Below are 26,740 nucleotides of genomic sequence, written 5' to 3'. Positions count from 1 at the left end.
TGAATTTCTGAACCCTTGACTTTTCCATCCAAAACTGATCTTGAATGGTAAGAGCATGCTGTAATTGAAATTGAGCTTGAACTATCGTAGCTTACAGGTCATCAGAATAGTTGGAGTCCAGAAGTTGTTGTATTCATTCAACCTCAGTGTTCGCAATGTGAGCATTGGTGACAATATCTCCAAAGACTTCTTTATTCCATTTTATCAACACTTTTTTAAGGTTTTTCAACTTAATTTGCAAGATGTACATTGGTGAACCAATAACTGGGATCTTCCAGCGATCAGAAACAAGAATCATGGGCAGTCCACATTTTAAAAAATTTAAAAGGTGAAGTATAAGAATTATCACTAATAAGAAGAAGTGGATGATGATCAGAAAAAACGTTGCCATCCAATCAGATTTACAGATAGCCATATCAAGTCTAAGAGCAGTCTGGGCAGCACCAAGAAAATAAAATTTGGAAGCTTGAAGTTCCTGAGTTGGTGTGATACTTTGTGAGGATAATTTGACACGAAAGGCTTTTGACTTATCATAACAAGAATTAGATGGGACATGGATTTGCAATGTGCTCTTATTGTGGTAGTTTGGTTGTAACAATTTTACATGCTACAAGGGGTTGCTCTGTAGTGATGCTTCTTTGGTAGAATCAATGTGGTCCATGGTAGTGCTAACGATGAATTTTTCACTGGTGACTTGCAGCATTGGATTAACATTTATTTGAGTAATGGAGCGGGTTGGAATATGGATTTTGCTTTGAAAGATTTATTGGCCTATGACATGCCATTATTTGTGGTTGTGGAGAAATAAATAAATGCATGATGATAATTTTAGTCAGCATGTTTATCCGGCACAACATGCGTTGAATTTTGCTAAGGATTATTGAAATGCGGAGAAGGCTAACTGAATTGTATGGGATGCTACTCATGAAACGATGCTTGTTTGCTTGGAAACCGCCAACTGGTTGGGTAAGGACGAACACAGATGGCTCATGCAATCATGGAATGTTTGATGGTTGTGGGATCGTTTGAATTGGTTGTTTTGCCATGGGTCTAAGGAAGTGTAGTGCTTATATGCCAAAGTTGTGGGGTGTGTTTGAAGGTTAAGGCTATGCTAGACGCTTGGGGTTTCACAGCACTGGAGACGCTATGCTCTCTAACGGAATTTTTGGTAGTCAAGTTGGTAGAGCTCTATTGTTGAAGGTTCATAAATAAAAATGATTCATGTCTCATATCATGGAACATACCAATGACACTTTTGCAAATTTCAGTTGTCCTTTAACTTCAAACATATTATTTTTGAGTCATGTTCGTCTTAATTTTGCCATTTGTTAGTAATTGATATGTTGGAGCCAATTACCCCTCACTTAATTTCTGTCTAGATCTCTTTAAGCCCTCATTATATTATAATAGAATAAATTACAATAATATAATAAATGATTTTGCATACCAAAAAAGCTTAACATAAATTTATTAAATAAAATATAGTACTATTAAACTTACTAAAAAAAATTGTATGCCTTATCTTAGAATTTGTCTCATGTCTCGATGTGTTGAGCTTCAAAATGCAAGGCAATCGGTAATTAGAAATTATATTTATATTTAGTATGCCAGTGAAACTGCAAACAGCCACCATATAATTATGTATTTTCTTGAAATTTTAATTCTCAGCAATGCTATTTAGAAGAATATAATTTGAAGTTGCGCTATTTTATCTTTTCTTCAGTTACATCTCCAATTCCACCAAGTATATAACACCATGTGAGAGGAGAGGATATAGAAGTCAATTAGTTGAACTATTAACCGATGTATGTAACCCTTCCAAGCATTTATCAGTGTGTTTTGGGGTGGGGGTTAATATAAAAATAAGTACTAGCCTGTATTAGTTCTGCTTCAGCAGAAGACAGAGGTCAGTGCCTGTAACAGGTTGAAAGAAATGAGGAAAACAAACTGTATATATCCTTTCAGAGAAAGATATATACAATTTGGTTAGTAATTGAGAAACTGTATTTAAATACATTTGACTTATAACCTAGAGTAACTATTTTTTAAAATGTCTTTATCCAGCAAGCTGCTATAATTTACAGAACTTTGCAAGATTGCTGATCCAATCCTTTCACTAGTCAGAAGTTACTGCATGGAGCGGCATAATCACATGATATTTAGCAATTGAAGCTGGGAACACTGCATGATATTTATACTTTCCGTCTTGTTCTTTTAACCTGGATATAAGCATGTAAATTTCAATTAGAGCCAAATACAACTTTCGCTAAAGAAGGCAACAACATATACCGGGTGGAACTTACAGGGTATCTGCACGTATTGACACCTTCTGAGGTTATTGTCTCGGTACACTTTTCGCTTCCATCCACACTTGCTGCACCAAGCTCTGCAATATCATTGAAAGAAATTTCTTAAGGATATTCATGACCTCAAGCAGTGTAATCTTTGCATGAAGTATAAACAAGTAGCAAAAAACTAAGTGTTATCTTTGCATCAGCGATCGTTTTGAGATTTCTCATTTTGCTGCCTACATCATCTTTCAAATTACGGATTAAGGTGCCTACATTATATTATTATGCTATTTTTTCTTGTGTATTTATTTGTACCAAAAAGAGTCTGTATTCTGGAATGCTTCACAAGGCTATTCATGGGACGAACTAACCTTGTCCATCACCAGACCCTAGACACATAAAAACCCAATGATATACAAGTCTAAATATGATCGTATCTAGATAGGGTTGTACCTAGCGAACATGAAACATAAGCTAAATTACATTATAAGATGATTACAGATGTATGTTCAAAAGATAAATAGTTCACGCAATAAGCACATATATCATATTATGTATTGATACAGATATAACAAGAGTTTTAATTTTGATCCACAGTCAATGTAAAAAAAAAATAAATAAATAAATAAATTGATCCAAGTATGCGTTGACTCTACACATGAGCACATTGTCAACATATTTCTTAAAGGCAAATTCATAGTCAAACACTCTTAATGATCCATATAAAGCTTTGTGCAGCTTGCAGACAAGAGTTTTATCCGAGGACTCAAATCCTGGTGGCTGGCTCATGTATACTTCTTCAGTAAGAAATCCATTTAGGAAGGTATTATTAATGTCCAATTGCTGTATAACCCACTGCTTGGTAACAGCAGCGAGGACAGTTCTGACAGTAACTGGTTTTACAACAGGTGAGAATGTCTCTGTAATCAAAACCATGCTGCTGATGGAACCCCTTGGCAACAAGGCATGCTTTGTACTTGTTGATGCTGCCATCAGGGTTCTCCTTGACCCTGAAAACCCATTTACAGCCTATGGCTTGCCTGTTAGAAGGTAATGGGACCAGAGACCAAGTGTTGTTGTGTAACAAGGCATTGAACTCAGTTTTCATAGCAAGATGCCAATTAGGATTCAATAAAGCTTGTTTGTGACTGGTGGGTTCAAGATGAGTAAGAAGAAGTGTAGGTTGTTTTCTAGGCTGAACAACCCCAAGTTTCCCTCTAGTGGCCATGGAATGAGTGTTAAGAGGATGAATTCTGTGAGGTTTAGGTGGAGGAGTGATGGGTGTGGGAGATTCAGATGATGTGGTGGAAGGTGATGGTGAAGGGGACAATATGGTAATAGGTGTAGGATTGAAAATATGAGCAGGGTTGTAAGAAGGAATAGAAGGAGTTGGAGATGCAGGTGTCAAAATAGGAGACTGCTGGGAAGAAGTAGGAGAGGGTGAGTTCTGACCAGCAGAAGGTATAGGTGAATGAAAATTGGAAGAGGAATTTGTAGTGGAATTTGGAGAGGTAGTAGAGTTTGTGGGGGATGATGATGATGTAGTGAAAGTTGGGAGATGTGTGGGAAGAAAGGCTGATAAAGTGGGCTCATCAGGAGCAATAGTATAGTTGGAAGATGAAGAGAACAGTTCAGGGTAAGGGAACCTGACCTCATTAAACACCACATCCTTTGAAATAAAAAAATTTCTTGAAGTGTCAAGACACTTGTAACCCTTATGGGAAGGAGAGTATCCCAGAAAAATGCACTCTTTTGAGTGAAAATCAACCTTTTGACTGTTATAAGGTCTCAAGAAAGGGAAGCAGGCACAACCAAAGCATTTGAGGAATTTATAATCAGGAAATTGGAACTTTAAGAGAAAAAATGGTGACTTATTGTTTAGACTAGGAGAAGGTAGTATGTTAATGAGATAAGTAGCAGTCAGGAAAGCATGGTCCCAAAATTTGAGAGGCATTTTGGCTTGTGCTAAGAGGGTTAACCCTGTTTCAACAATGTGCCTATGTTTTCTCTCTACAGACCCATTTTGATGATGAGTGTGAGGGCATGTGAATCTGTGTGTAATACCTAACTCAGTGAGATATTTGGTGAAAGGGCGAAACTCTCCTCCCCCATCAGTTTGAACAGCCTTTATCTTGAATTTAAATTGTAACTCTACCATAGATTTGAAGTTTTGAAAAGTAGTGAGAGTATGAGACTTCAATTTTAAGGGGTATATCCAGGTATATCTAGAATATGCATCAACACATGTGAGAAAGTAAGTGTACCCACTGAATGACTCAACAGGGGAAGGACCCCGATCACAAAATATGAGCTCAAGGGGTGTTGTGTAGGATGCAGTGGAAGCAAAGGAAGGGAGTCTATGCACTTTACCAAGACAGCAAGCAGAACAAAAGTCTGACACATTTTTATTAGGTAAATTGACATTACAAAGTTTGGTTACAGATTTGACAACCTCATGATGAGGGTGACCAAGTCTGCAGTGCCAAATACTATATAGAGATGGAAAAGACTTAGCAACAGTATTTACATTGTTACACTGAAAAGGTAAATTGAAATTGGGAACATATGAACTATTATGATGAGTGCTATTAAGCTTATTACATGAAGAATTGCCTATGTATAAGCTAGAACTTGACTCTAAAGAGGGACTAGCTTGAACAGCTTTATTGCAGAGAACTTGGACACTTGAGTTGGTAGTGGTGGGCTTGGACAAAGATGCTTTATCAAACTGGTACAAGCCATCCTTTCCAAGAGAGCCTTGTAAGAGAATTTTAGAAGAAACCTAAGATTTTACAAAACACATATCAGGATGAAACTCAAAGAAAACTTTGTTGTCTTTAGCAAACTGACTGACACTAACAAGGTTTTAGTTATTGAAGGCACAAGAAGATTTTTAAGCTTAAGAGTGGTGTGTGGTTCAAAGGGAGAGGTAAAGTGCATAGAGCCAATAGAAGTAATAGGCAGACCTTGACCATTTCCCACATGAACTTGATCAGTTCCAAAGAAAGATGCTGAATCCATTAGGTTAGAGGCATCAGGAGTGACATGATTGGTTGCTCCAGAGTCTGGATACCACACACATTAGGGAAAGTAGTGTTGGTATCAATACCAGTTAGGTAAGCTTGAGGAACCTGTGGCCTCTGATTTCCAGAAGGATATTGAGCTCTGTAAGGATTGTTGACCATAGAAGCACGCTGCATTCCTTGCATCCACACATTGGGAGGTGGAACAGAGAGGCGATGGTAACAAATAGAAGCATCATGTCCAGTTTTGTGACATATCTGACACTGAATGTAGGCACGAGGTCCACCACCACGGCCTCTAAGACGACCACCACGAGGTCCTCTGCCTCTGAAATAGCCACCTCTACCTCCAGAGTTACCATACTGTTCATTACCATAAGGAGTAGTATACTGAGTATTACCATAAGGGTTACCATTAGAATTCCCATCAGAGAAGTGTTGCTGAGTAGGAGAAGGCTGAGTTTGGCTTGCAGCACTGAGATTTTGAGTGAGATTAACTGAAGCAGAGTCAGCAATTAGTGCTTTCTTGAACTTTTCGTTGCGCGCTTCTTGAGTGAGAAGCTGTGATTCAAGTTCATCCAGAGATATCACTTCAGATCTGCTATTGACACTTGCAACAATAGGATTGAACTCTTCTGGAAGTGATTCAAGGATAATCTCTATGAGATCACGCTGAGACATAGGATCTCCTATTGACATCAAGGATTCAGAAAGTGACCTAATTTGAACAATACACTCGGCAATTGTGCGCGTTCCTTTGGTAATGGTGCGTAACTCAGAACGCAATTGACGCGAACGAGTTTTCATTTGTGTGAAGCAATAAGTGTGAATTTCGTCCCAAACCTGCCACGAGTGACGGAGAAGCACGAAACGCGAAAGCAGAGAAGACGAAATAGTTGATAAAATCCATGTGCAAAGGAGAGAATCTTGTTCTTCCCATTCGGTGTAAGCCGGATTCTCTTTCCCTGCTGTGCGATCCGCGTCAGAGAGAAAAACTGGAGGAATTTGCGGCGAAACAACTATCTTCACCATTTTTGTACCGCGAAGAACTCCTTCCACTTGCTGTTTCCATTGCAAGTAGTTCGTGTCGTCGAGTTTCACCGAAACGACTTGCTTGAAAGTTTTCGCCGCCGCCGCCGTAACGCGCTGAGATTCGGCGGAGGTACGGTTGTTGTCGGAATCGGAAGAGTCTTCAAGTGTAGGCGCCATGGATCAAGTTACGCTCTGATACCATGAAAGAAACTCAGATTCATCAATGGAGTTTGTTACGGTTAGAAGAGAGAGAAAGGTAAAGAGAGAGAAAGATAAAGGAGAGAGAAAGAGAAGATAAAATGAGATTGTTATTATTGAATGAACTCTAAGGATTACAGATATTTATAGAAGCATATAGAATATACTTAATGAGTGACAGGTGTCACAATCTAATAGGCTAAACTAATATGCTTAATCTATTCTCTTAACAATGTGTATCAACATTAAATCCTTATCATAATTATTCAGACTCATTACTGTCATTTTCCATTAAACCGCTGTTATTTCTAGCACAAATGTTTGACGCTGCCAAGTCAAATAGAGTGTCAGTTAACCATTTGATAGCATTTTCAGATAGCATGCAATCAAATTCCAGCAAAAGATATATTTTCTGGTTGTTTTGTTACTTACTATTTTTGGACAATGATGTTCCCTCTTTGGCTGCTAGGCATCCTGTTGTAACAGTAGTTTGCTTTATACTACTGAGAGAAGAAAGCTCACTAGGATCACTGCAACACACAACACTTACACTTATATTTTTGTTTTTTTGAAAGGAAAAAAAAAGGCATTTTAAAAGTGAAGTCATATAGGGTAAACAATGATAAAAGTGTTCAACATTTATAGCCCGTTCAAGCCAAGGAAATAAAATACAAATGCTATACACAAAAAATGGGATATTAAGTACAGAGTTGGCATTAAGCTGAAGATACAAAAAATTGTTAGATTTTAAAAAGCAACTGTAGGATGTTATTTAGCAGAAAATGTGGTGTATTAGGCAGGATATCAACTGTCAAGTATACAGTGTGTTGGAAAAAATTGCACATGACATCGAAGATGGGAACCACATACAAAACAAAACACACAAAAAGTAGTACAACACAAGAATTTATGTGGGTAAGCAATTCTTGTCCACAACCATAAACTCTAGTCTACAAATATCAAATTTGTCCAGTTCTAGTACGTTCTGTATTTGTTTACAGATACAATATTCAATACTCAATAGTTATTTGTTGGTCAAGTTGGTGGACAATTGACTGGTAGATGTCAGAAGTCATACATATCAAGAAATCATGTCAAGACTTTTCTTTCATAAAGATATAGGTGTATGCAGTGTCAGCCATCACAGCTGAATGCCAGTAATCACTTTATTTCATTAGTTTTGCACTGCACCATAGATTCACTCGATAAACAAAGTACTGGTAGGATTCACTAGTTATGATCTCATTTGGAAACTTTTCAATGGAATTTGAATTTAAAATAAGAGTAAGACTTATCATCAAATAAAACTCACCAGTGGGAGATAATATTTTTATTTGAAACATCTGCCATTGGAAATCGTGCCTACACAAAAGTCAAATGATATTTATAAGGATTGTTTCCACAAGAAACATATGCAGGCAACTTTACATAACTAAAGATAAAACATGACTGAAGTCAAAATGAAATTCAAAACAAGGGATAGGCTTCAATGTTGCGATATAACATCAATTATAACCAAGAAAGCATTCAAATAAAAGGTAAAGAATCTTGATGACCCTAAATATAACCTAGCCGCAAAATTTGTTCGCTATTCCACTTGCATGTAGTTTACTTGTAACCGAAGTTTCAAGCAACGCTAAAGCTTCAACTATTGATATTTGACTAATAAATGGTTTATACTTTTGATACAATAATCTACTGTTCGAAAAAAATTTCAGTGCTTTGAACCTTCAAAACAGAAGCATACTCAAACGGTCTACCAAAATATATAATTTCTTTAGTGATTTAGGTTGCAAGGGTCAAACTCATAAACAAGTGTTCAGGTCAAGCACACACCCCTCACACCCACAAATGGACATCTGGAGCTTGATCTGAGTAGCTAGATAGTAAGTGGCCCAACAGATCTTGGATAGGCTTTGATACCATCTTAGGTTTTATAGTGGGCCTAAATTATTGGGTTGGGGCTAACTCAACCTACTACAAAGCTGGTTTTGTACAAAGAGCTAGACTCGATAAAAAAAACCTTGTACAGTATCAGAGCCTATCCATTGGGCCACCCACCATTTATATCCATGCACCAAATAGTGTTGGGCGCGAGAGGGTGTATTGAAAAAAAATTTAAAAAAAAAAAAACGTCTTAGATAGAATAAAAAGACAAGGCATAAAATGAGTACACCCCTCACATTACAAGTGGTTTTTGTAGGGGTTGAGTTTGACCCAACCCAAAACATGTCAATAAGACAACTCATCACAAATGTCGAATAATACTAAAAGAAAACTGACAATGTAAGAATAAAAATCTGCAAGTAAGAGGCCTCCCTAAGAATGATTAAAATCTGTAAGAATCAAAACCCTTAAGGCTATAGACAAAAACAAGAAGAAAACTGACAAAGTTTCTATTTCTCCCACGTTATATGTTTCTTCATATCTTTCACAAAATTAAACATGCAAGTAAGAAATAGTATTCATTTTTTTATCATTCAATGAATTTTCCACAAACCTTAGAGCCACATGTATCTTTGAAGTTGTTTCTAGGGCATTTGAAAAGTTGAACAGTATGTTTACTACTTGTCACAGCATTCTCCAATAAACAAGTGGCATCTCTTTTGGACTTATGGGTCAGCACACGTGATTCAACCAGAGAACCCTTACAGCTCACAGAATCACTAGATGAAAGCCGGTTTCTTTCAGAGGTGTTTTCAACTTGTTTTGATGGCAATTTTTGCTGCTTCACAATTGTAGAGCATTCATGCAAACCAACTGATCCAGAATCAGACGGAGGCACTTGTTTTCTCCTTTTCTCTGAAGATATATTTTGCTTCACAGTTTTAGTATTTGTTATTTCTCTACTTGGGAAACTGTCTGGTTTGCTAGAAACCAAGTCGAGCTTACTGCAAATATTCATTTTGGATCTTGGGAGATCCTGTTGACCCTTGAGAGCAGGTTTATGAAGTGTTTTTGCAGGCTACTCGCAAAAAAAGAGGAACGTAAATAAAAAAAATTGCATCACCAAACTGAACTAGGAAACAGTCACAGCCTACTGTTCTTACACCAAATATACCTTAGGTGCATAGGTCCGAGAGGCACAGGAGTTTTTAAGCATGTCAAAGACTCTACTTAGAAAACCTTCATCAAAAAAGCACTTTGGAATTTTTGAATTAGCCTGCAATTAACAGATTCACCAAAAAAAATAGAATTGCATGAATAACACAACAAACTAAATTGTGTAGTAAAAAAAAAGGACATGCTCTGATTAAATCTGTGTTAAGCAAAGAAATTCATACAGAAAACTCACATCATCCTTGGTGAGACTCGCTCTATACAACGACAAAGGAATCAAAATTTGTCGTGGGGCTTGTGATACAGAAATTTCTCCGGGACTTAATGCATTTAAAGTAAATAGACCAATTTCAACCAGCTTGTGCAGCTTCTGCATTACATGAAGCTTAAATTAAACTAGTACACAAAAAAAAAATGTAGTTAATGAGTATGTGAAAAATGTTTTACACTGGTCATCTGTGCATCAACAGAATCCTCGGCTTTTCTGATTGCTTGAAAAATGCTAAATATATACGAGACAGCATCATTAACAAGCTCCCGGTGACAATCAGCATTACTGATATCAACCAATGCCTGCAGGAGAAAGAAGAGTGGACTACAAAAGCAATCCAGATTTGTAACCACCATTGGCACTAAAATTCTAGTCATAATTAGTATAACTAAAATAAGATTGGATAATAACAATATATTACCTACAAATGTCAGCATACACTTCTTCATTTTGATAGGCTTCAGGAAAGTCGTTAATCTGAGCAAGCACATGAATCAAGTACACCAAAACATATTCAGGGTAATCAACGATTGCTCCTTCAACAGAAGAAGGTTGTCGTTTGCAAGCTGCTATACTGTAATCCTTAATAAACTCTGCCATATGTTTATAGTTCTAGAATGAGCAGAATCAGTAACTATTAATTATCACAAACATTAATCAGCCAAATAATAAAACAGGCTTTAAAACATAACAATAAGAACCAAAAAATATAAAAAAAATTATGACAAAATATGTGGCATGTTATGGGTGGGGCTGCTGAAATATAATATAACATTACATTATCCTCTTCAAGCATTGCAAATGATACAATTTAGCATTTTACTCTAATTTTATTTTTCTCCACTAGACCCTACAGATTTTATTTTCTTATTTGAGTAAAAGTAGAGATCTTATGTATATTACATTACCCTCCTTTTACCCTAGTTTAATATGAATAACAAACAATAAAAAATAATAAGAATGACACGCATAAAAGACATAAACATACTTGAAACCGCAGATCATCAATGCTCTCAGTCACCGCCAGTGCAAAAGCACAAGCAAACCTGATAGGTAGTTTATGCTCCTTCAACAATTTCTGAGTTTTACTGAGAAATTTTCTCCTAACAAAAGAAGAAGGATCCTGGAATACAAAAAGAGGTGCATTAAACAATTGAAATGAATAATATGATTGTGAAACAAAAGAGAATCAGTAAACAATTTATAGATCACATAAAACCCATAAGAAATAATAACTCTGTCTTAACGTAGAACATCATACACCCAAGTCTTTCTGATAAATATTTTTTCGATTATTCTAGACAACTAAATATTTTCAAGGAAGCACCACACTTCAAAACATTGTTTTGTGTCGCATTGTACCAGTAACAAACATGTATTCATGAATTAGATGCTTAGTATTTTATGACTTTTTACTTTTATTTGTCGGACTTTTATTCGAATAGATTTGAATACGACAAAATTAAGTAACTCCCTCCATCTCTTTATGTAAGCACCCTTTGCATTTTTCACATTTCTTAAGAAAAGTTGTTAGTGCAATTAATGTGTCTATTTTGTGTATTAATATTACCAAATTATCCTTTGTTTGTATGTGTATTAAATTTGACTTTTCATATTTCAAGATAAGTTAGTACTAGTAGTAATAATTAGGGGCATGTTTAGGAAAAAAATAATAATAAATGCATCTAGTAATTTGAAAAGGGGTTTATATTTAGAGAAAAATTATTAGTCAAAAGGGTGTTTATATATAGGGATGGAGGGAGTACATGTTAACTTTTTAATAAGTCTAGAATGACCCGTACCAACTTCAACAAATTGTTTTCTCTTCTCATTTAAGACTTGTATTTTCTTATTATTTATGTTTTGCATTTGTAATGCCTTGTCTTATAAATTTTTAAATGTACCGTATCCACATGGTGTATGAACCTTACTAAGAATGGTTTAAGTGTAACAGGCTCGACTACAAAAAGAAGTTAAACATTTCACAACTTGGTTATCTTAACAAACTTCTGGATATATACTAACTAGGCAACTGTAATAGCCGCCACCATTTGAACTAACTTATCAAGATCCAATTATAGTAAATTGAATGCGGAAATTTTACACTAATACTCCCCCTCAAGCTCAAGGAGGGATCAAGCTAGTTTTATCATAGACATTGAGCTTGACCTTTAACTTCTGAATGTGAGTGGGTGAACAAGCCTTATTTAAGATGTCAATTATCTGAATATAAGCGGAAATTTTCAACTAGTGGAGAACGCTATTCCGAACAATCAATAAAGTCTATTGATGAAAATGCCTTCGTGCATGAAAATCAGTTCAGAAACAATATTAAGATAGCTTTTTCTTAGCTTTCAAGTTTAACAATTGTTATTGGACTTCTCCAATATTCTACCTCTATAACATGGGAAACTGATAAAATGCCGAGTCAGTCTACTTTCCCACATACCTTTGCAATCAACATGGTGAAGCGGAAAATTTCTGGATCTATATATAAATCCCACTTCTTAGCAAGACGAAGAATTGCTGTTGCAGCAGCTAATCTGATATGAGCCTTATCGTTTTCACTGCACACAGTAAACACAACAATGTTCATAAGCAAGTTTAATAGTTCAATAAACATCAACCCACGTGGAGTGATAGAAAATCAACCAGAAAGGTTTTAACAAACCAGTTAGAAGTTACTCTTGAAATCTTGAAATGTAAATATTTCTCATTAATAATGAAAAGGGGTTAACAAATATTTATATACATGGATGAAACCTAGATAGGAATGTTATCCTATTATTAATCTTCAAGGATACTAACAGGTCTTATATAATAATATATAATAATTATTAATATCTCAACAAGTGCATAAATAAGATAATCACTTATATTAGTCCCTCTGCCAGGACATACCAAGATCTTTACAAAACAACAGTCATAATAGGAGCACAAGGTCCATTAACAACCATAACATGGTGCTTTTCACACAACGTAGAGTAGGATGATAAATAAGAGGAAAGTAAAGTCATGTGATTAGTGGCACTTGAGTCAAGTATCCAGATATCTTCAAGCATAATACAAGTGACATTTAGAGAACTCCAGGCTGAAATAGCTGCAGATTTATTGTCGGAGAACGGCCACATCAGTGCCACACTCAATAAAATAGAAAATACTTGGAACAAAGTAACAACAACAACAACAAAAAACCAAACAACCACAAAGAAGCCTCTGGAACCCCTCAAAAGTAGGACCCGCACACAGGAAGTGGTCCCAATCCAAGCAAACCAGAAAAGGAAAACAAGTCAACCAGCCCAGGCGGCGCAAGAATGAAAGTTTAGAGAACGCTGTATGTGGACAGTGCATTGTGAAGGCAACAAACAATGAAGGTTTACAAACAGTGAAGTCTAACTAGAAAAAGGCAATGTTGTGTGTCCAAGTCAATGAAAAATAAAGGGACATGACGAAGGTGCCAAGTGCTGCAATGAAGGCAGCAAAAAGGGCCGCAGTGAAAGCTGCAAAGAGAACCACAATAAAGGAAGCTAGGGTTTTATGTGAAGCAAGATCTCCAAGATCTGGAGCTCATGATGCCATGTAGCAATATATATATATATATATATATATATATATGGACAAGCTCTAACTATTGGGCCTTATTAATGGGCCTAATACAAAAATTCTAGTAAATACTCCCTCCGGTCTCATATTTAAGAAGAAGAAAAAATATTCTCATGGTCTCAATATAAGCAAAAGTCTACTTTAATTATTATATTTAATGACTTTATTCCAAATTTACCCTTAAATTAAATCAACTATCACTATTCATATTAAATGTTTTCAACACTTACCAAAGCACTTCCAAGGGTAAAAATGGAAAGGGTGTGCTTTTTTATGATGACTTGAATGCAGTTACTCCATTTTCTTAAAGGGTGTGCATTTTTTTTTTCTTGCATACATATGAGACCGGAGGGAGTACATACATATTTACATCACAAGGTTTGAAGTGAATAAATATAAAGGTAACTATAAAAGTCATACCACAAGCCTGTATACCTATCAACAGAACCACCATTTTCCCGTAGCATTCTTGACAAAATATCCAAGAGTCCATTAATGTTCTGCTTCGTGTGATTCCCTTGGTAAGGCAAAAAACTCTTCACTAGTGTTTTCAGCGCATAAATCTGCAAAGTAAGGATGTCAGAGAAATTACATAGTCATTATGGAAGAAATTCAATGCACATCACATAAAATATTCCCCACTTTCCTATTTTTCATAAGTTGAAAACTCTTGTAGATTTTTTTTAATAATTAGCACAAATATTAAATAGTATCCATCCCTTATAGTACTTGTCTGTAACCCAACAAAGAAGAATGAACAGAAAACTGTGTAACTAAACAAAATAGCAACAGTTTACTGACTACACATTCTTTAAGAATATACCATTCTTTGCATAATAACTGAATCAGATGGTACTACCCATTCCTCAGTTTATCTTTTACCCCTACACTACACCCATTGCTCCGAAGTAACAGGATACCCCCCACTACGTCCATTTGGTCGCACATAAGCATCAGTATCCTGAATTTTGAGAGAATACTTCGCTGTTTATCCTTGTTATACTACCGCTATTTCTTCTTTAACTTCTATTCTTTGATATGTTGTCAAAGTTCCCATGATTGAATACCTAAAGTTTATGGATTTCAAATCTGATGTCTTTCTATATATATTTGAAAAATACTCTTTTAATGATGGAAGAAAAATATTGAGATGCAAATAGGGTGAACTAACTTCTATAATCCTGCAGTTGGACAACACATTCGATGAAGCTCAAGAGAGCAGGCAACATCTCAATCCAAGTCAGGCAACTTAGGGTCCATACCCTAGTACCAAGAATATTGTCAAATATGCATATATCACACTATTTTTCATGATAATGATTTTCAATTTCATAAATGTGTATTTATATTGCTTTTTTATTTATGTATCTGCTGCCCCTTTTTCTGCTGCATTCAGTTCCGTTTTTCATGTCAAAACATACTAAAAAGACATCAGCAGTAAACATTAATCCCATGGTCAAAGGTAAAGTGAATACCAAGTAAACTATAATATTGCTTCTACAAGCATAAGTGTTTATGGGGAGTTCGGATCTGCTCCATTTAGGAAGCCATCCATTTAGTCCATTTAGATGCATGGATGTGCAACACGTGGAAAAAAAACGTTTGAGGGCTGAAATTAAAACTTGAAAATTAAGAATTTTTCAATTAGAAAAGAAAATGAAACACACTTGGAGCCCATCTGCAGACACAATTCAACCATTTACAACGCCTGCATTAGTTCTCTATGTGTTGGTATGGATCTCATCTAACTTTGATTAATTTGACTCGTTTACTTCACCTACTACTCCAAGCTCATTCTGATTTCTTTTAATGATGCACTTAAAAATTGTTTGATGAGGTTTTCAACTTGAATTCCTTTTAATAAAAGCAATTACAATTACAAGATTTATTTTCTGCATAAAAAATTGCACAAACTTCAGCCTTACCAAAGGAGGAAGATGAGAATTGATTACAACCTTACAATTAAACACAATCCTAAAATTACAACCTAATATTGCAGAAGCTTCTCATCTCTAAAATTAAAACTTAAAGTTACAACCAAACGATCACCAAGTGATTTAGGAGAAGAGGTTTACTCATGGAGATTTGGGAGAAGAGAAGAGAGAAACAGCATTTGCAGGGTAGTGGCAATGTAGAGGAAGAATGGGTGGTGAAGAGGAAGAGGAAAGGAGGAGAGATCATGAATAGTGAATCACTGGGTGCATTTCATTTTCTTTCTTTTTTTTAATTAAAAAAGTTTTTATTTTCATTTTAATCTCATCCCTGAAAGAAAAAAAAATCCCATGTGCCATACATCCATCACCTAAATGGACTAAATGGAGCAGATCTGAACTTATTTATGGGGGGCTGTCATTTAAAATCGAGCATGGAAAACTAGTTGCAATTTTAACCCTGAAAAAAATCAATAAAATGTAGACATGGAATGAACAAAAGCACAAGATGACATAAATACAACAGCAAAGTAATTTTAATCCTTTTTGAAGTCCAGATCTAAGGTCATATGAAAAAATTTCAAATGCTTTGTCAGATTCCTCCTACTAACCTTCAATTGGCAAGATTTGCTGCACTGAGATGTATCATGCAATGAGGTCAGATCATTGTCATCCAAATACTCCATCTGATCAAACAAGAAACTTATTCCATTAACAACACAAGCAACACAAAAATTTCTATAGAACATCAACGCTGTTCTGGCTTAAATAAATTTAACAGGCAAGACTATTCATGGTTAAATTCAAGTACTTGAATAATCTTCTGGCATATATATGATGTGATCTCTTCAATTTGAGATCCAAGATCTGAAACAGAGCATTGTGCGATGCATCCCAGAGATTGTAAAATTGTTGGGACATTCCACTGGCAATTGAAACAGTAAATTTGTCACTGACACGGGACACCCATAGGAACAAAAAGAGATAAACTCAAATGTCACAACTGAGAAGCAGATCACATCCTATTAATAGAAATTATGAAATTAGCTATAAACTGAATCCAAATACTACATCAGATTGATCATACTAACCTTCAATTGACCAAGTTTTCTGCGCTGAGGGGTTCCATACAAGGATGACAGATCGTCATCATCCAAAGACTCCATCTGATAAACATGTAACTTATTCCATGAACAATACAAGCAGATGAAAAACTTATACAAAACAGCAACATTATTCTGGAAAGATAAATTTTAAGAGCAGAGTATTGATTGGTTAAATTCAATTACTTGAATAATCTTTTGGCTTATATATGATGTGATCTCTTCTACTTGAGTTTCAAAAGCTGAAACAGAGCATTGTACGGTGTAACCCATATTTCGCATAATGGTTGGGACATTCCATTGGCTATTGAAAGAATAAATTAGTCTCTGGGCACACAGAAAACAACAGAGAGATAGTCAGCCGGCATTATTAACAAGCAAATCATACTTACATAAATAGAATGCCAAGAATTAGCTATAAAAAACTTAGAATTAAAGCTAGCACAAAGGGTGAGAACCACCCAAGCCTATTAAGGACTACTTCAACCATATATGTAATTGATGGGCGACCTCAGCACATCCCTTCACACCCATCAGATCTAAGGCTGCAATGAAGGCAGCTCAAGATGGCCGCAATAAAAACGACTAGGGTTTCCAATACACCCTCTCACACCAAAGATTACACTTGACGCGTGGAAAAATGCAAGTGAACCACTAATAGATCTAGAATAGCCTCTAATATCTTCTTAGAATTTGATCGCAACCAATCGCTTCACACCCATCAGATCTAAGGCTGCAAAGAAGACAGCTCAAGGTGGGCCCAATAAAAAGAAATTTTATAATGCTACAAATAGTATCCACCCAAAAATGTGTACCTCAAATAATTTTGAGACAACTGAATGTTCAGAACTCGAGGAGACAATAGCAGATACTGCAAATTTGGCTTGTTTGCGAGTTCCATGTAAGCACATTCTCTCTAGAAATGTATACATACCACTGAAAAGTAAAAAAACAAAGAGTAAATTAAAAAGGTAAGTGAAGATTACTTTACTACAATGAAAGGGTTTATTCAAAGCCAAAATTTCTCCATTGAAAAGCCCTAAACTCAGCATTACCTAAAAAAGAAAAAAAGAACTATTTTCAATGGGATGTGTTATGTTTGTAATATGTGTGTCTAAAGTATAGTACATGTTACTGTATTTATAATGTATATAATAAATGAATGTATATAATAAATGCAATAAATGCTCAAAGATGTGATTGAGCAATCTCCCTAATTAGTAGCTAATTTTGGATTTCTATATACATACAATTATGAGTGTTAGATTTTTATGTTGGACCTAACTCATCCTTATAAAACCGGCTTGTAAAGTGAGAGTTGCTGGTTCTTATAAACTCATTTCAAACCTCGTCTTTATTCTAAGTGGGACTTGAGTTTTTCCCAATGCACCATCCCCTCAGACCCAACACTGTTGGACTTGGTGCACGGATATAAATGGTGGGTGGCCGGATTGATAGGCTATGATACCAAATTAGGTTTGTGTATGAGCCCAACTCATTCTTACAAAACCAGCCTGTAAGGTGAGGGGGCCACTTCTTATAAAACTCATTTCACTCCTCTTAATTGAATGTGGAACTCCGGTTTTTTCCAATAAAGATAGATACTAACATGTCATAATCGCTACACTTGTTACAAATAGACTAAACTTGAGGTCTCTAAGGGGCTTAACAACAAATCAGTCATTGAGTCGATAGTATATATCACTTCAAATATGATTCATGTAGCATTATGGCATCGCTTGATGCATACACCAAGTGGAAAAAGGCTTGTTACTGTTGATATTGCTATTTACAAAAGTTTATCAAATTAAAACCAGGAAAAATACATTCTTAGTTTCTACAAAATCAAGACATTTCAACTTTTGTCCCTATAAAAAAATTAGTTATTGAGTCCCTGTAAAATACAAAAAACTGCATGTTGGCGGTATGATTCAATTACTTAAATCATCTATTATCAAATATGATTCATGTAGAGCATTAAGGCATCGCTTGATGCATAAACCAAGTGGAAAAAGTCTTGTTACTGTTGATATTGCTATTTGCAAAAGTTTATCAAATTCAAAGCAGGAAAAATACATTCTTAGATTCTACAAAATCAAAACGTTTCAACTTTTGTCCCTATAAAAAAATTATTTATTGAGTCCCTGTAAAATACAAAAAATTGCGTGCTTTTAGTCCTGACTCCTGAGAGACTAAAAACTGATTACTTTTGTATTTATTGGGCTAAATGAATATAAAAATTATAAGGACTAAAGTTAAACGTATGTGAAATTAAAGAGACTTGAAACATATTTGACCTTGTTAGCATTCTGTACAAATATTCGTTGAAACCGTAAGGATCAGAATAAAAAAAATTAAGCAGACTTCATGATGCATGGTTCTGTTAGAAACACAGTTTAGAGTATTTCAACATAATAGAAAACATGTGGAAAGCACCATAAGTTACCTCAGATTGAAAGAAACGCTATGACCTGCCATCGCTATAATCTCAATCAGCTTGTCATTTACAGGACTTGTATGCTCCAACACCATTTGAACCAGCTTCTCCGAGCCTTTCAGCATTGAGGGGAAAATTCTAACAATAGTCTGGTTTGAGTAAATGGAATAAGAATTGATCAAAATATCTAAGTTCTAAGTAGTTAAATTGATCAAAATTTACATTTAAAAAACTATTCCCTGATTCCCATAACCAGATAGCCTTCCTTTAATTTAGCTACAATGGCCAAAATAATCTAAATATCTAAGTAGTTATTGAATCATTTCACATTTGAAACTCTACTTTTTGAATTGATTATTTCACGTATCATGAAGAAAATGCTACAGAATACACATACAAACATGATAACTGTTGTAATATATGTCAATAATAGTGTATGAAGGACATTGTATTTATTAGGCAGAATGATATGTCAATAATAGTGTAAAAAAAGTACATTGTATTGATTAGGCAAAATGGTGACAACTGTCAACATTGCTGTTAGGGGATATTTGGGTATTATTGCCTTGTTAAAAATGATGGCAAGATTGCTTGACCCTGATCTAACACACACCCATCTAATTTGCTTTGTCTAGAGCCTAATTTCATTTTCATGCAGCAGCATCAAATGATGCATCCACCACCACCACCCCTCCCTCCACACACACACACACACAAAAAACAAGAAAACACTAATTAACGTAATAGCTTGTTCAAAAAACTAATTAACGTAATAGAATGTATGTTAAGATGCACTCAGCAGCAACTTTTATTACCAGCAGAAGATTTACAGAAGAATCCTTAAATCCACCGTCATCATTGGAAAGATAATCTAAAACACAATGGACGTGCTCTGAGCTGAAAATGTTAGATGAACATTTAGAGAAGAGTGAACGTAAAAACTCATAATTTGGATTTTTGTCTCCAATCTTTACAAGAAGTCCATCCTGCCAAAACAAAAACAAAAGATATGAAATTAAAAGGGATAAAAGAACATGGCTCAAACAAATACAAATAACCACTTAGGGATAAATAAGTATGAAAATAATGTGTGAAATCATGGAACCAAAATAATATTACAGTTCAAGACACTTCACACAAGAAAAGTGATTCCATGTCCTAAAAATTGGGATTCAACTTATAAATGCAGTCACAAATCATGCCATGCGACAAGCGCCTGGATCGTAACCAATAAGACCAACTTTCATCACACAGAAAGCCAACCCTAACTAACAAAAGTTTTTGCTTCCAATCACCAATGTAAAAATTTAATAGGTGCAGCTAATTAAATACCAAAACAACAATTAGCAGTTCCCTATAAACACACATATACAAAAGAAAACTATGCATGACATGATCAAAAGAAAATTATGCATGATGTTCCTGTAATTGAGTACTACACAAAAGTCATAATTCTCAACTTGTACAAGGTAAATATAAACCAGTTAAATCATCTTTTGTATCACCCATTTCATGATAAGCATGTGAACAGCGGTATGAGGTACATACATACAAAACATAGAGTGGACCAAATGTTCTATATATATATATATATATATATATATATATATATATATATATATATATATATATATATATATATATATATATATATATTAAAATTATTAAGCTTCTTGATGCAACCAAAATCACACATTAGTAAATAACAGAAAAATATATCAATAATGGAAATCAGTTTATTACTTCTGAAATTAAAAGAAATTATAGGATGGATATCCTAAGCAGCAGATGTGCTAATTTCCTATTGGGACCCATATTCTCTTTTGGTGTCCTGTCACTTCTCAACAGAAAATCCCATTCTCAGGGTAGTTTTAGGGTTTATACTTTTCATACAAGTTACAACTTTATGTTTTGTGTATCCTTATCAAATGTATTAACCACCATCACCCATCAAATTTCAAACTTATTATAAGTTTTCTAGCCACATGCATACCTAGATTTTTAACAATTCTAGACAAAAGGCTAATAAGTTAAACTTTTATACTTTAAGCATAAAGCCAACATAGATGAGTAATATAATTGGATTTACAAACTACATACTTTGATGGTTTGTCCAATTGTGAAAGTTGGTTCTTCCAATAATTTTTCAAGAGATTTAAACAAGTTATTATCTTTGATTTGGTTTAACTTGTGAAGGCACTCTTTTGGTTTGTCGGAATCTGAGAAAGATGCAACCATTTTTGTGAACACGCTTTCAATTTTCTTCTGTGTTTCTTCAGCATGAGTTTCCTGAAAAAGCAAGGCTCTATTACTTCCAAACTATCAAATCAGTCAGAGCATAAAACTGACCATATGCAACATGTTGACAAGAGATAAGTATTAACTCCCAATCTGAGAAAGAAATACAAAATCCAAAAAAAATAGTAACAAATAAAATGTTTAATATTCAATGAAGGAAGATTTTTACACCATAAGAATAGCAACCTGTACTTATTAAATTAAATCATAAGAAGCATGTAAGCAGACCAAACCATTACTCTCCAAACCCTTATTATTCTTCTGCTACCAAGAGAACCAACATTCTAGTTCCACGTTATTAAAACACCAACACTCACATAACAGCAGCTTAACACTTGAAATACTTATGTAATTAAAACGTTAAATCGACGCATAAGTCTCAAACAAAACAACAACTAAAGTTGCCTTCTGTAGTTCCACCACCATGACCATAATCGTAGAATCATTTCAAAGAAAAGTAGATTATACAGGATTCCACCAAAATAAGATTTTGCATATACTCATAATTGTTGAAGGCAAGTATATTTGCAAAATCATAAGGTTTTAAGATTAAAATTAAGATTTTAACTACCATGGACGTGGATATGTGAATACATGAAATTTTTTAAATTCAAGATACTGTACGAATTAGAAACAGTAGAAAAATTTTATAAATAATAAAAAACTTTTAACAAATGAAAAATGCATTGACTATTTCTCATTAATGTATAGTGACAAGAGATATTGATCATTACTCATTAATGTATACTATAATGATACCTGTGATTACAGTTTACTAAAAGATACTTGTGATCATAAAAGTTGTGGAGTTTCGCTTTGTTTATGAGGGAGAGTTTCTTTTCTTTCAACAAAGACATATACAATCATGCCATGATGTATCTCAAACGTATACAATAATCACTTTTTAAAAATAATTAAAAAATTAGACACTTTTGAAATATGTATCCGATAGTATCCTACGAGCATTAGCATCCAATACACATCCGACACAAATACTTATCAATTTTTTAGTATCCAGACTTCATAACTTGAGGTTCACAACTATCCTATTGACTTTACTCACAATAGCATGCATCTACTAAATACTCAATAAATTTAGTTTGGGTGCAATAAACTTATTATTATTTCCATCAACTCTAAATAGAAAAGGGCCCAATGGTCTGCCATTTGTTATAAGAAAAACTCAATCCTTGCATTTTACCTTTAATTTCTTCCGTATTGCCAAATAGTTTATCATCTCATTCTGCAACCTGAAAGATAAAAGAATTTGTAAATATTTCTAAAATTTCACCTTCAAACATAGCACATTGGTATTGGTACCTTCTCTTTTGTACCAAAATAGTATTCAGTGCCTTTTCATGAAGAGGACTGAAAAGAGAAAACATGTGTATCCAGTGCTTTGTCCTTTCCGCAACAGAAAGATGCTCGGGAAATAGATTATCAGCAAGAACCAATTCCATGCTCTGGGATCTGAAATTCAATAAAATTAAACAAAGAACTCAAATTTAAATTCAACTAGCAATCTGGAGTGCATAAGCTGACCTGAACTCCTTGCAATCCTTATCATAGCAAAGCATCAAAACTTTACATGGAATCGCTTCAAAGTGATCATTAATGGCCATGCTTCCTTCACAACATTTCTTACAGTAATCTCGATATATTTCCATCAACTTCTGTGAGGCCTTCTTCCTAACAGATTCCTGAAAAAGCATTTTGGTTGTTAAGAATTATGTATTGTGTCCTTGATCAGGCAAACAAACTCATCAGCACGTGCCTTTTTATCCCAAAGTCTTTCAGAGACTTCAGCCATTAGTTTCAAGGGAACAAACATCAGGTTTGAACTGCAAATATCACAGGCAACAACAACCGCCTGCATCCTCACTCGTTCATTAAAGTCAGATAATCGGCCTTCAACAGAAGCTGCTCAGGTGAAAGGTTATCAGTAGTTACTAGGATGAAATTATGAGGGCATTGAAAATTAAAAACAGAACTGCCCAGTTGAAAATGAAATTATGAGGGCGTTGAAAAATGAATACAGAACCAAATGATATAACATAAACAGGCATTTAAAAAAACTATCTGTTAAGCAGCTTACAGATGATTTCAAGTGATTCTCTCCCAAAAGGATTCGCCACATAGACAGCTTTGGCACATTGTAAAGCACTAATTCTTACATCCACAGACGTATCAGAAAATCTATTCAAAAACTCCACAAAAAGATCATGAAACTTCTGTGCAACATGGTGTTCAGAAAGTGTAAAAAGTTTCCCCACCAAACTAACAGCTTTTAACCGAATATCAACCTGATCAGCCTACAAATTGGATTGTAGATATAATAAAAATGGCAAGTACGAAATTGAAGAAAAGAAACTGAATGAGCATGTCAAAAAATGATTTCGACCAATTGAACCTAGCTTGTATACAATTTTAAAACTAGACTAAAAGGGAGGATATACCGATATTTCTTCAATTAAGCTGGGAATGACTGCAAGAAGCATATGAGGCGCACACTTAAAAACTTGAAAGATAATTTCATGGTAAAATTCTTTAAGCCCGCAGCCCACGGCGTCTCTGTCATAAATACAAGAAGATAAAAACCTGCAAACTAGGGTGTTCAGCTCATCCTCATGCGCACAAGTACTAATTACTGATGCAGCAAGTTGATAAGAAGCACAAGTTGGATCCTGTTGGCAAAAAAGAAAGTCAAAGTATAAATATACATATATAACTGCTATTACATAATCATGAGCAACGGTGTTCTTATTAATTAATTTGAACTTTAAATTGCTATATTAATAAACTTGAGAATGAGAGGATAGAAATAGTCTGTCAAGCATTCCAGGATAACAGTCACATTCTTGAGAGAAAAATGGTCAAATAGACAGAATGCATTACACACAAAATATTTGATATCACAACCAACTTCTCGTACAAAGCTTGTTTATCATGAAAGAAGTATTAGAAAACTAAAGATGTATACTAAGCTTACAATGAAAGTGAAAACGGGCTCTTACTTTTTTTCGCTTTATAAGATTTCGTAAAATCACTTCTAATAGTTTCTGAGAAGCTTCCTCGCTCTCATTCAAAATGGTTATCATAATAGAAGACATGGCATTAATCAAACTCTTATCGTGATGATCCCTGCAAAAAAAGGCAAAGTAGATTAGGTTCCATTAACTCTTGCATTAAAATTAAGATCATTACTGGACTAATTTTCTGTAGTTGCTAAGGTCAAACTACAGCCTCCCACCAACTGCCGCACCCCATCACTTATGATATTGTTTAGGGAAAACAGATAATGTATGACCAATTCACTAGTGTAAAAAATTAATACTTTAGTCTCGCAAATCAACACTTTCAGTGCCAAACATAAAGACTTTCTACGAATCAAACAAAAGCAAAGAGAGAGGTTGATTTCCCAATTAAATAACAAGCTCAGAAATGGAGTTAAACAACTAAGCACGAGGAGGGGATGAGAGAGTGCAAGAGAATGTAGAGATAAATCTCAACCTCACAGCTGAGAAGAAAACGTTGAACATCTCGAGAACAAGGTCTATGCAGTCAATCTCCAGCATTAATAAGCAACACTTCAATTGAGCCACAGTATCCAATACTTTAACCCTCTTTGAAAATAATGAATTTTTAGTGTCGGCCAGATCCGCAAACAAACCAATAATGAGTTTAAATACATCCTGAAATCATAGAACAAATATGTTTATACGGAAAAAAGGTGAGAAAAAAAATGGAAAGAAAAGAAACCTTCACAATCACAAACTCGAGTTTCAATTAATGTTAGATATGCATAATTAACAAGTACCCTCAAATGCTTGTCTTCAAAAGGAGGTTCAGGAGCCTTGATTCGAAATAATTCAGTGACGCAAAGGGCAACAAGAAGCTTGACATCCTTATCCCCATGCTGAAGAAGACCGCCACAAACCACAGCATCTATCAATGGCTTCAGAGCATCTTCTCGTTTCTTCATAGCTTTTACTTCTTTGGCTGTTCGTGGCTGAGGAGACTGGTCTAACGTAGACAAAGCATTTGCAGCTTCCTGCACAAGAGCATAAAATTAACAGTGAATAAAAGTTTAATGGAGATGCATATCGCTAGTCTAAAGCTATTTTACAACGGCATCCAATGAAAACATTTGTTGCACTGGTATCGACACATATCCTTGTCCAACAGCGACACAACACCAACGCATCTGAGTACATTCAGTTATATCATTTTCTCAAATTACTTCTGAATTTTGATGTTGACGTGTCAGTGACGTGCCTTGCGTATGTGTTTGTGCTTCATAGATGAAAACTCATGATATTGCCAAGTAAGTCTATTGTGTAACCACAATTTAAAAATAACTGCAAAATGGTGGATTCTCATTGGACATCACTATAAAATTAGTGTACAATGATCATGCATGCTCCCTTTTCTCTAATACTATTAATAATCTCTATTGCACTGACACTTTAGATCGAAGGCTATCCAGTATATGACACATGTTTAACACTGACACATCTGATTACATTCAATTTTGTCATTTTCTTAAATCACTATCAGTGTCAATGTGTTAGTGTCCAACACATAAACATTTTATTTCATTCAATTTTATCATTTTCTTAAATTACTACCAGTGTGGACGTGACAGTGTCCGTGTCAATGCTTCATAGTTAATAATTCCTCACGCATCATCTTGATGACTACATTTGCAATGAAGAACATGATAAAATTGAGAAAATAAACAAAAATCAATTTCAATGAAACCACAAATTAAGTTAAACACTCGTCAAGAATTAACTAATTATTCAACTAAATATCAAACCAACCAAATCCAACCACGTAAAATCAAAACAAGAAATGCATTACAAGTTTATACACTGCATAATTAGAGTTACAAATTCAACCACAAAGAATCAACACAATCAATCACACGAATTCAGAAACAAATAACCGAATTAGGTTTTCAAAAACTGAAAACAAGAACAAATTCGAAATTCATAAATTCAGAAACAAATCATCGAAATCAAAAACGAGTGCAAGAAACGAAGCTTACGCGAAGAGATTTGACGATGAAGTCCTTGTTCGGACGAGTTCGTTGAGCGAGTTGAGTTCCGATATCGGAGATGAGTTCGAGCGAGGTGAGATCCATGGCGGAAACGTGAGAAGCGATTGAGAGAGTTCACGCAGTTTGTGTTGAGTGTGTGTGTATGTGTGTGTGCGGGTTTGTTTTAGTTTGTTTTATAGGGGGGAAGAGAATCCACCTCTTTGCGCGCGTGATGAGTAATTGCCAAAGGGGAATGGAAATTCAAAACGCGAAAATTACCCGGGTCAGCTTATTTCCAAACAAATTCAACAAAATGGAAAATCCACTAAAAATTAGTTAAATTAAATATATCCAATTTAATCACCCACTAAAAATAAAGCACAATCTAATTCATCCATTATCATATTTTAAAAGAATGGATATTCTTGTAAAAAAAATGAATGGATATTCAA

The 26,740-nt window shown here is 34.8% G+C and overlaps 1 protein-coding gene across 6 annotated transcripts; it reads right to left on the bottom strand.

Moving 5' to 3' along the window:
* Positions 1–1,772: 1,772 nt before the first annotated feature.
* Positions 1,773–26,470, bottom strand: LOC25482809 (sister chromatid cohesion protein PDS5 homolog A). Of its 6 annotated transcripts, none has more exons than XM_013611408.3 (30): positions 26,298–26,470; positions 25,065–25,298; positions 24,758–24,939; positions 24,262–24,388; positions 23,704–23,931; positions 23,343–23,559; positions 23,022–23,167; positions 22,790–22,947; positions 22,568–22,717; positions 22,449–22,497; positions 21,050–21,238; positions 19,765–19,935; positions 18,959–19,098; positions 17,328–17,448; positions 16,699–16,839; positions 16,501–16,575; positions 16,221–16,334; positions 16,021–16,095; positions 13,899–14,041; positions 12,325–12,442; positions 10,864–10,998; positions 10,297–10,487; positions 10,052–10,199; positions 9,840–9,974; positions 9,606–9,707; positions 9,045–9,509; positions 7,857–7,906; positions 6,977–7,074; positions 2,304–2,386; positions 1,773–2,219 (listed from the first exon to the last, which is right to left on the bottom strand). In XM_013611408.3, exons 1-30 carry the CDS (start codon positions 26,391–26,393, stop codon positions 2,193–2,195), a joined length of 4,308 nt encoding a protein of 1,435 aa, XP_013466862.2. In that variant the 5' UTR covers positions 26,394–26,470; the 3' UTR covers positions 1,773–2,192. The 6 variants fall into 6 exon arrangements, with proteins under 6 accessions (XP_013466862.2, XP_024637971.2, XP_039690173.1 ...); XM_024782203.2 differs by having other exon boundaries at positions 9,840–9,971; XM_039834239.1 differs by having other exon boundaries at positions 10,297–10,352.
* Positions 26,471–26,740: the final 270 nt, after the last annotated feature.

This window comes from Medicago truncatula, chromosome 1 (assembly GCF_003473485.1).
Source record: "Medicago truncatula cultivar Jemalong A17 chromosome 1, MtrunA17r5.0-ANR, whole genome shotgun sequence".
In the NCBI taxonomy this organism is placed as follows: Eukaryota; Viridiplantae; Streptophyta; class Magnoliopsida; order Fabales; family Fabaceae; genus Medicago; species Medicago truncatula.
This window is presented reverse-complemented; position numbering and strand designations above follow the sequence as displayed.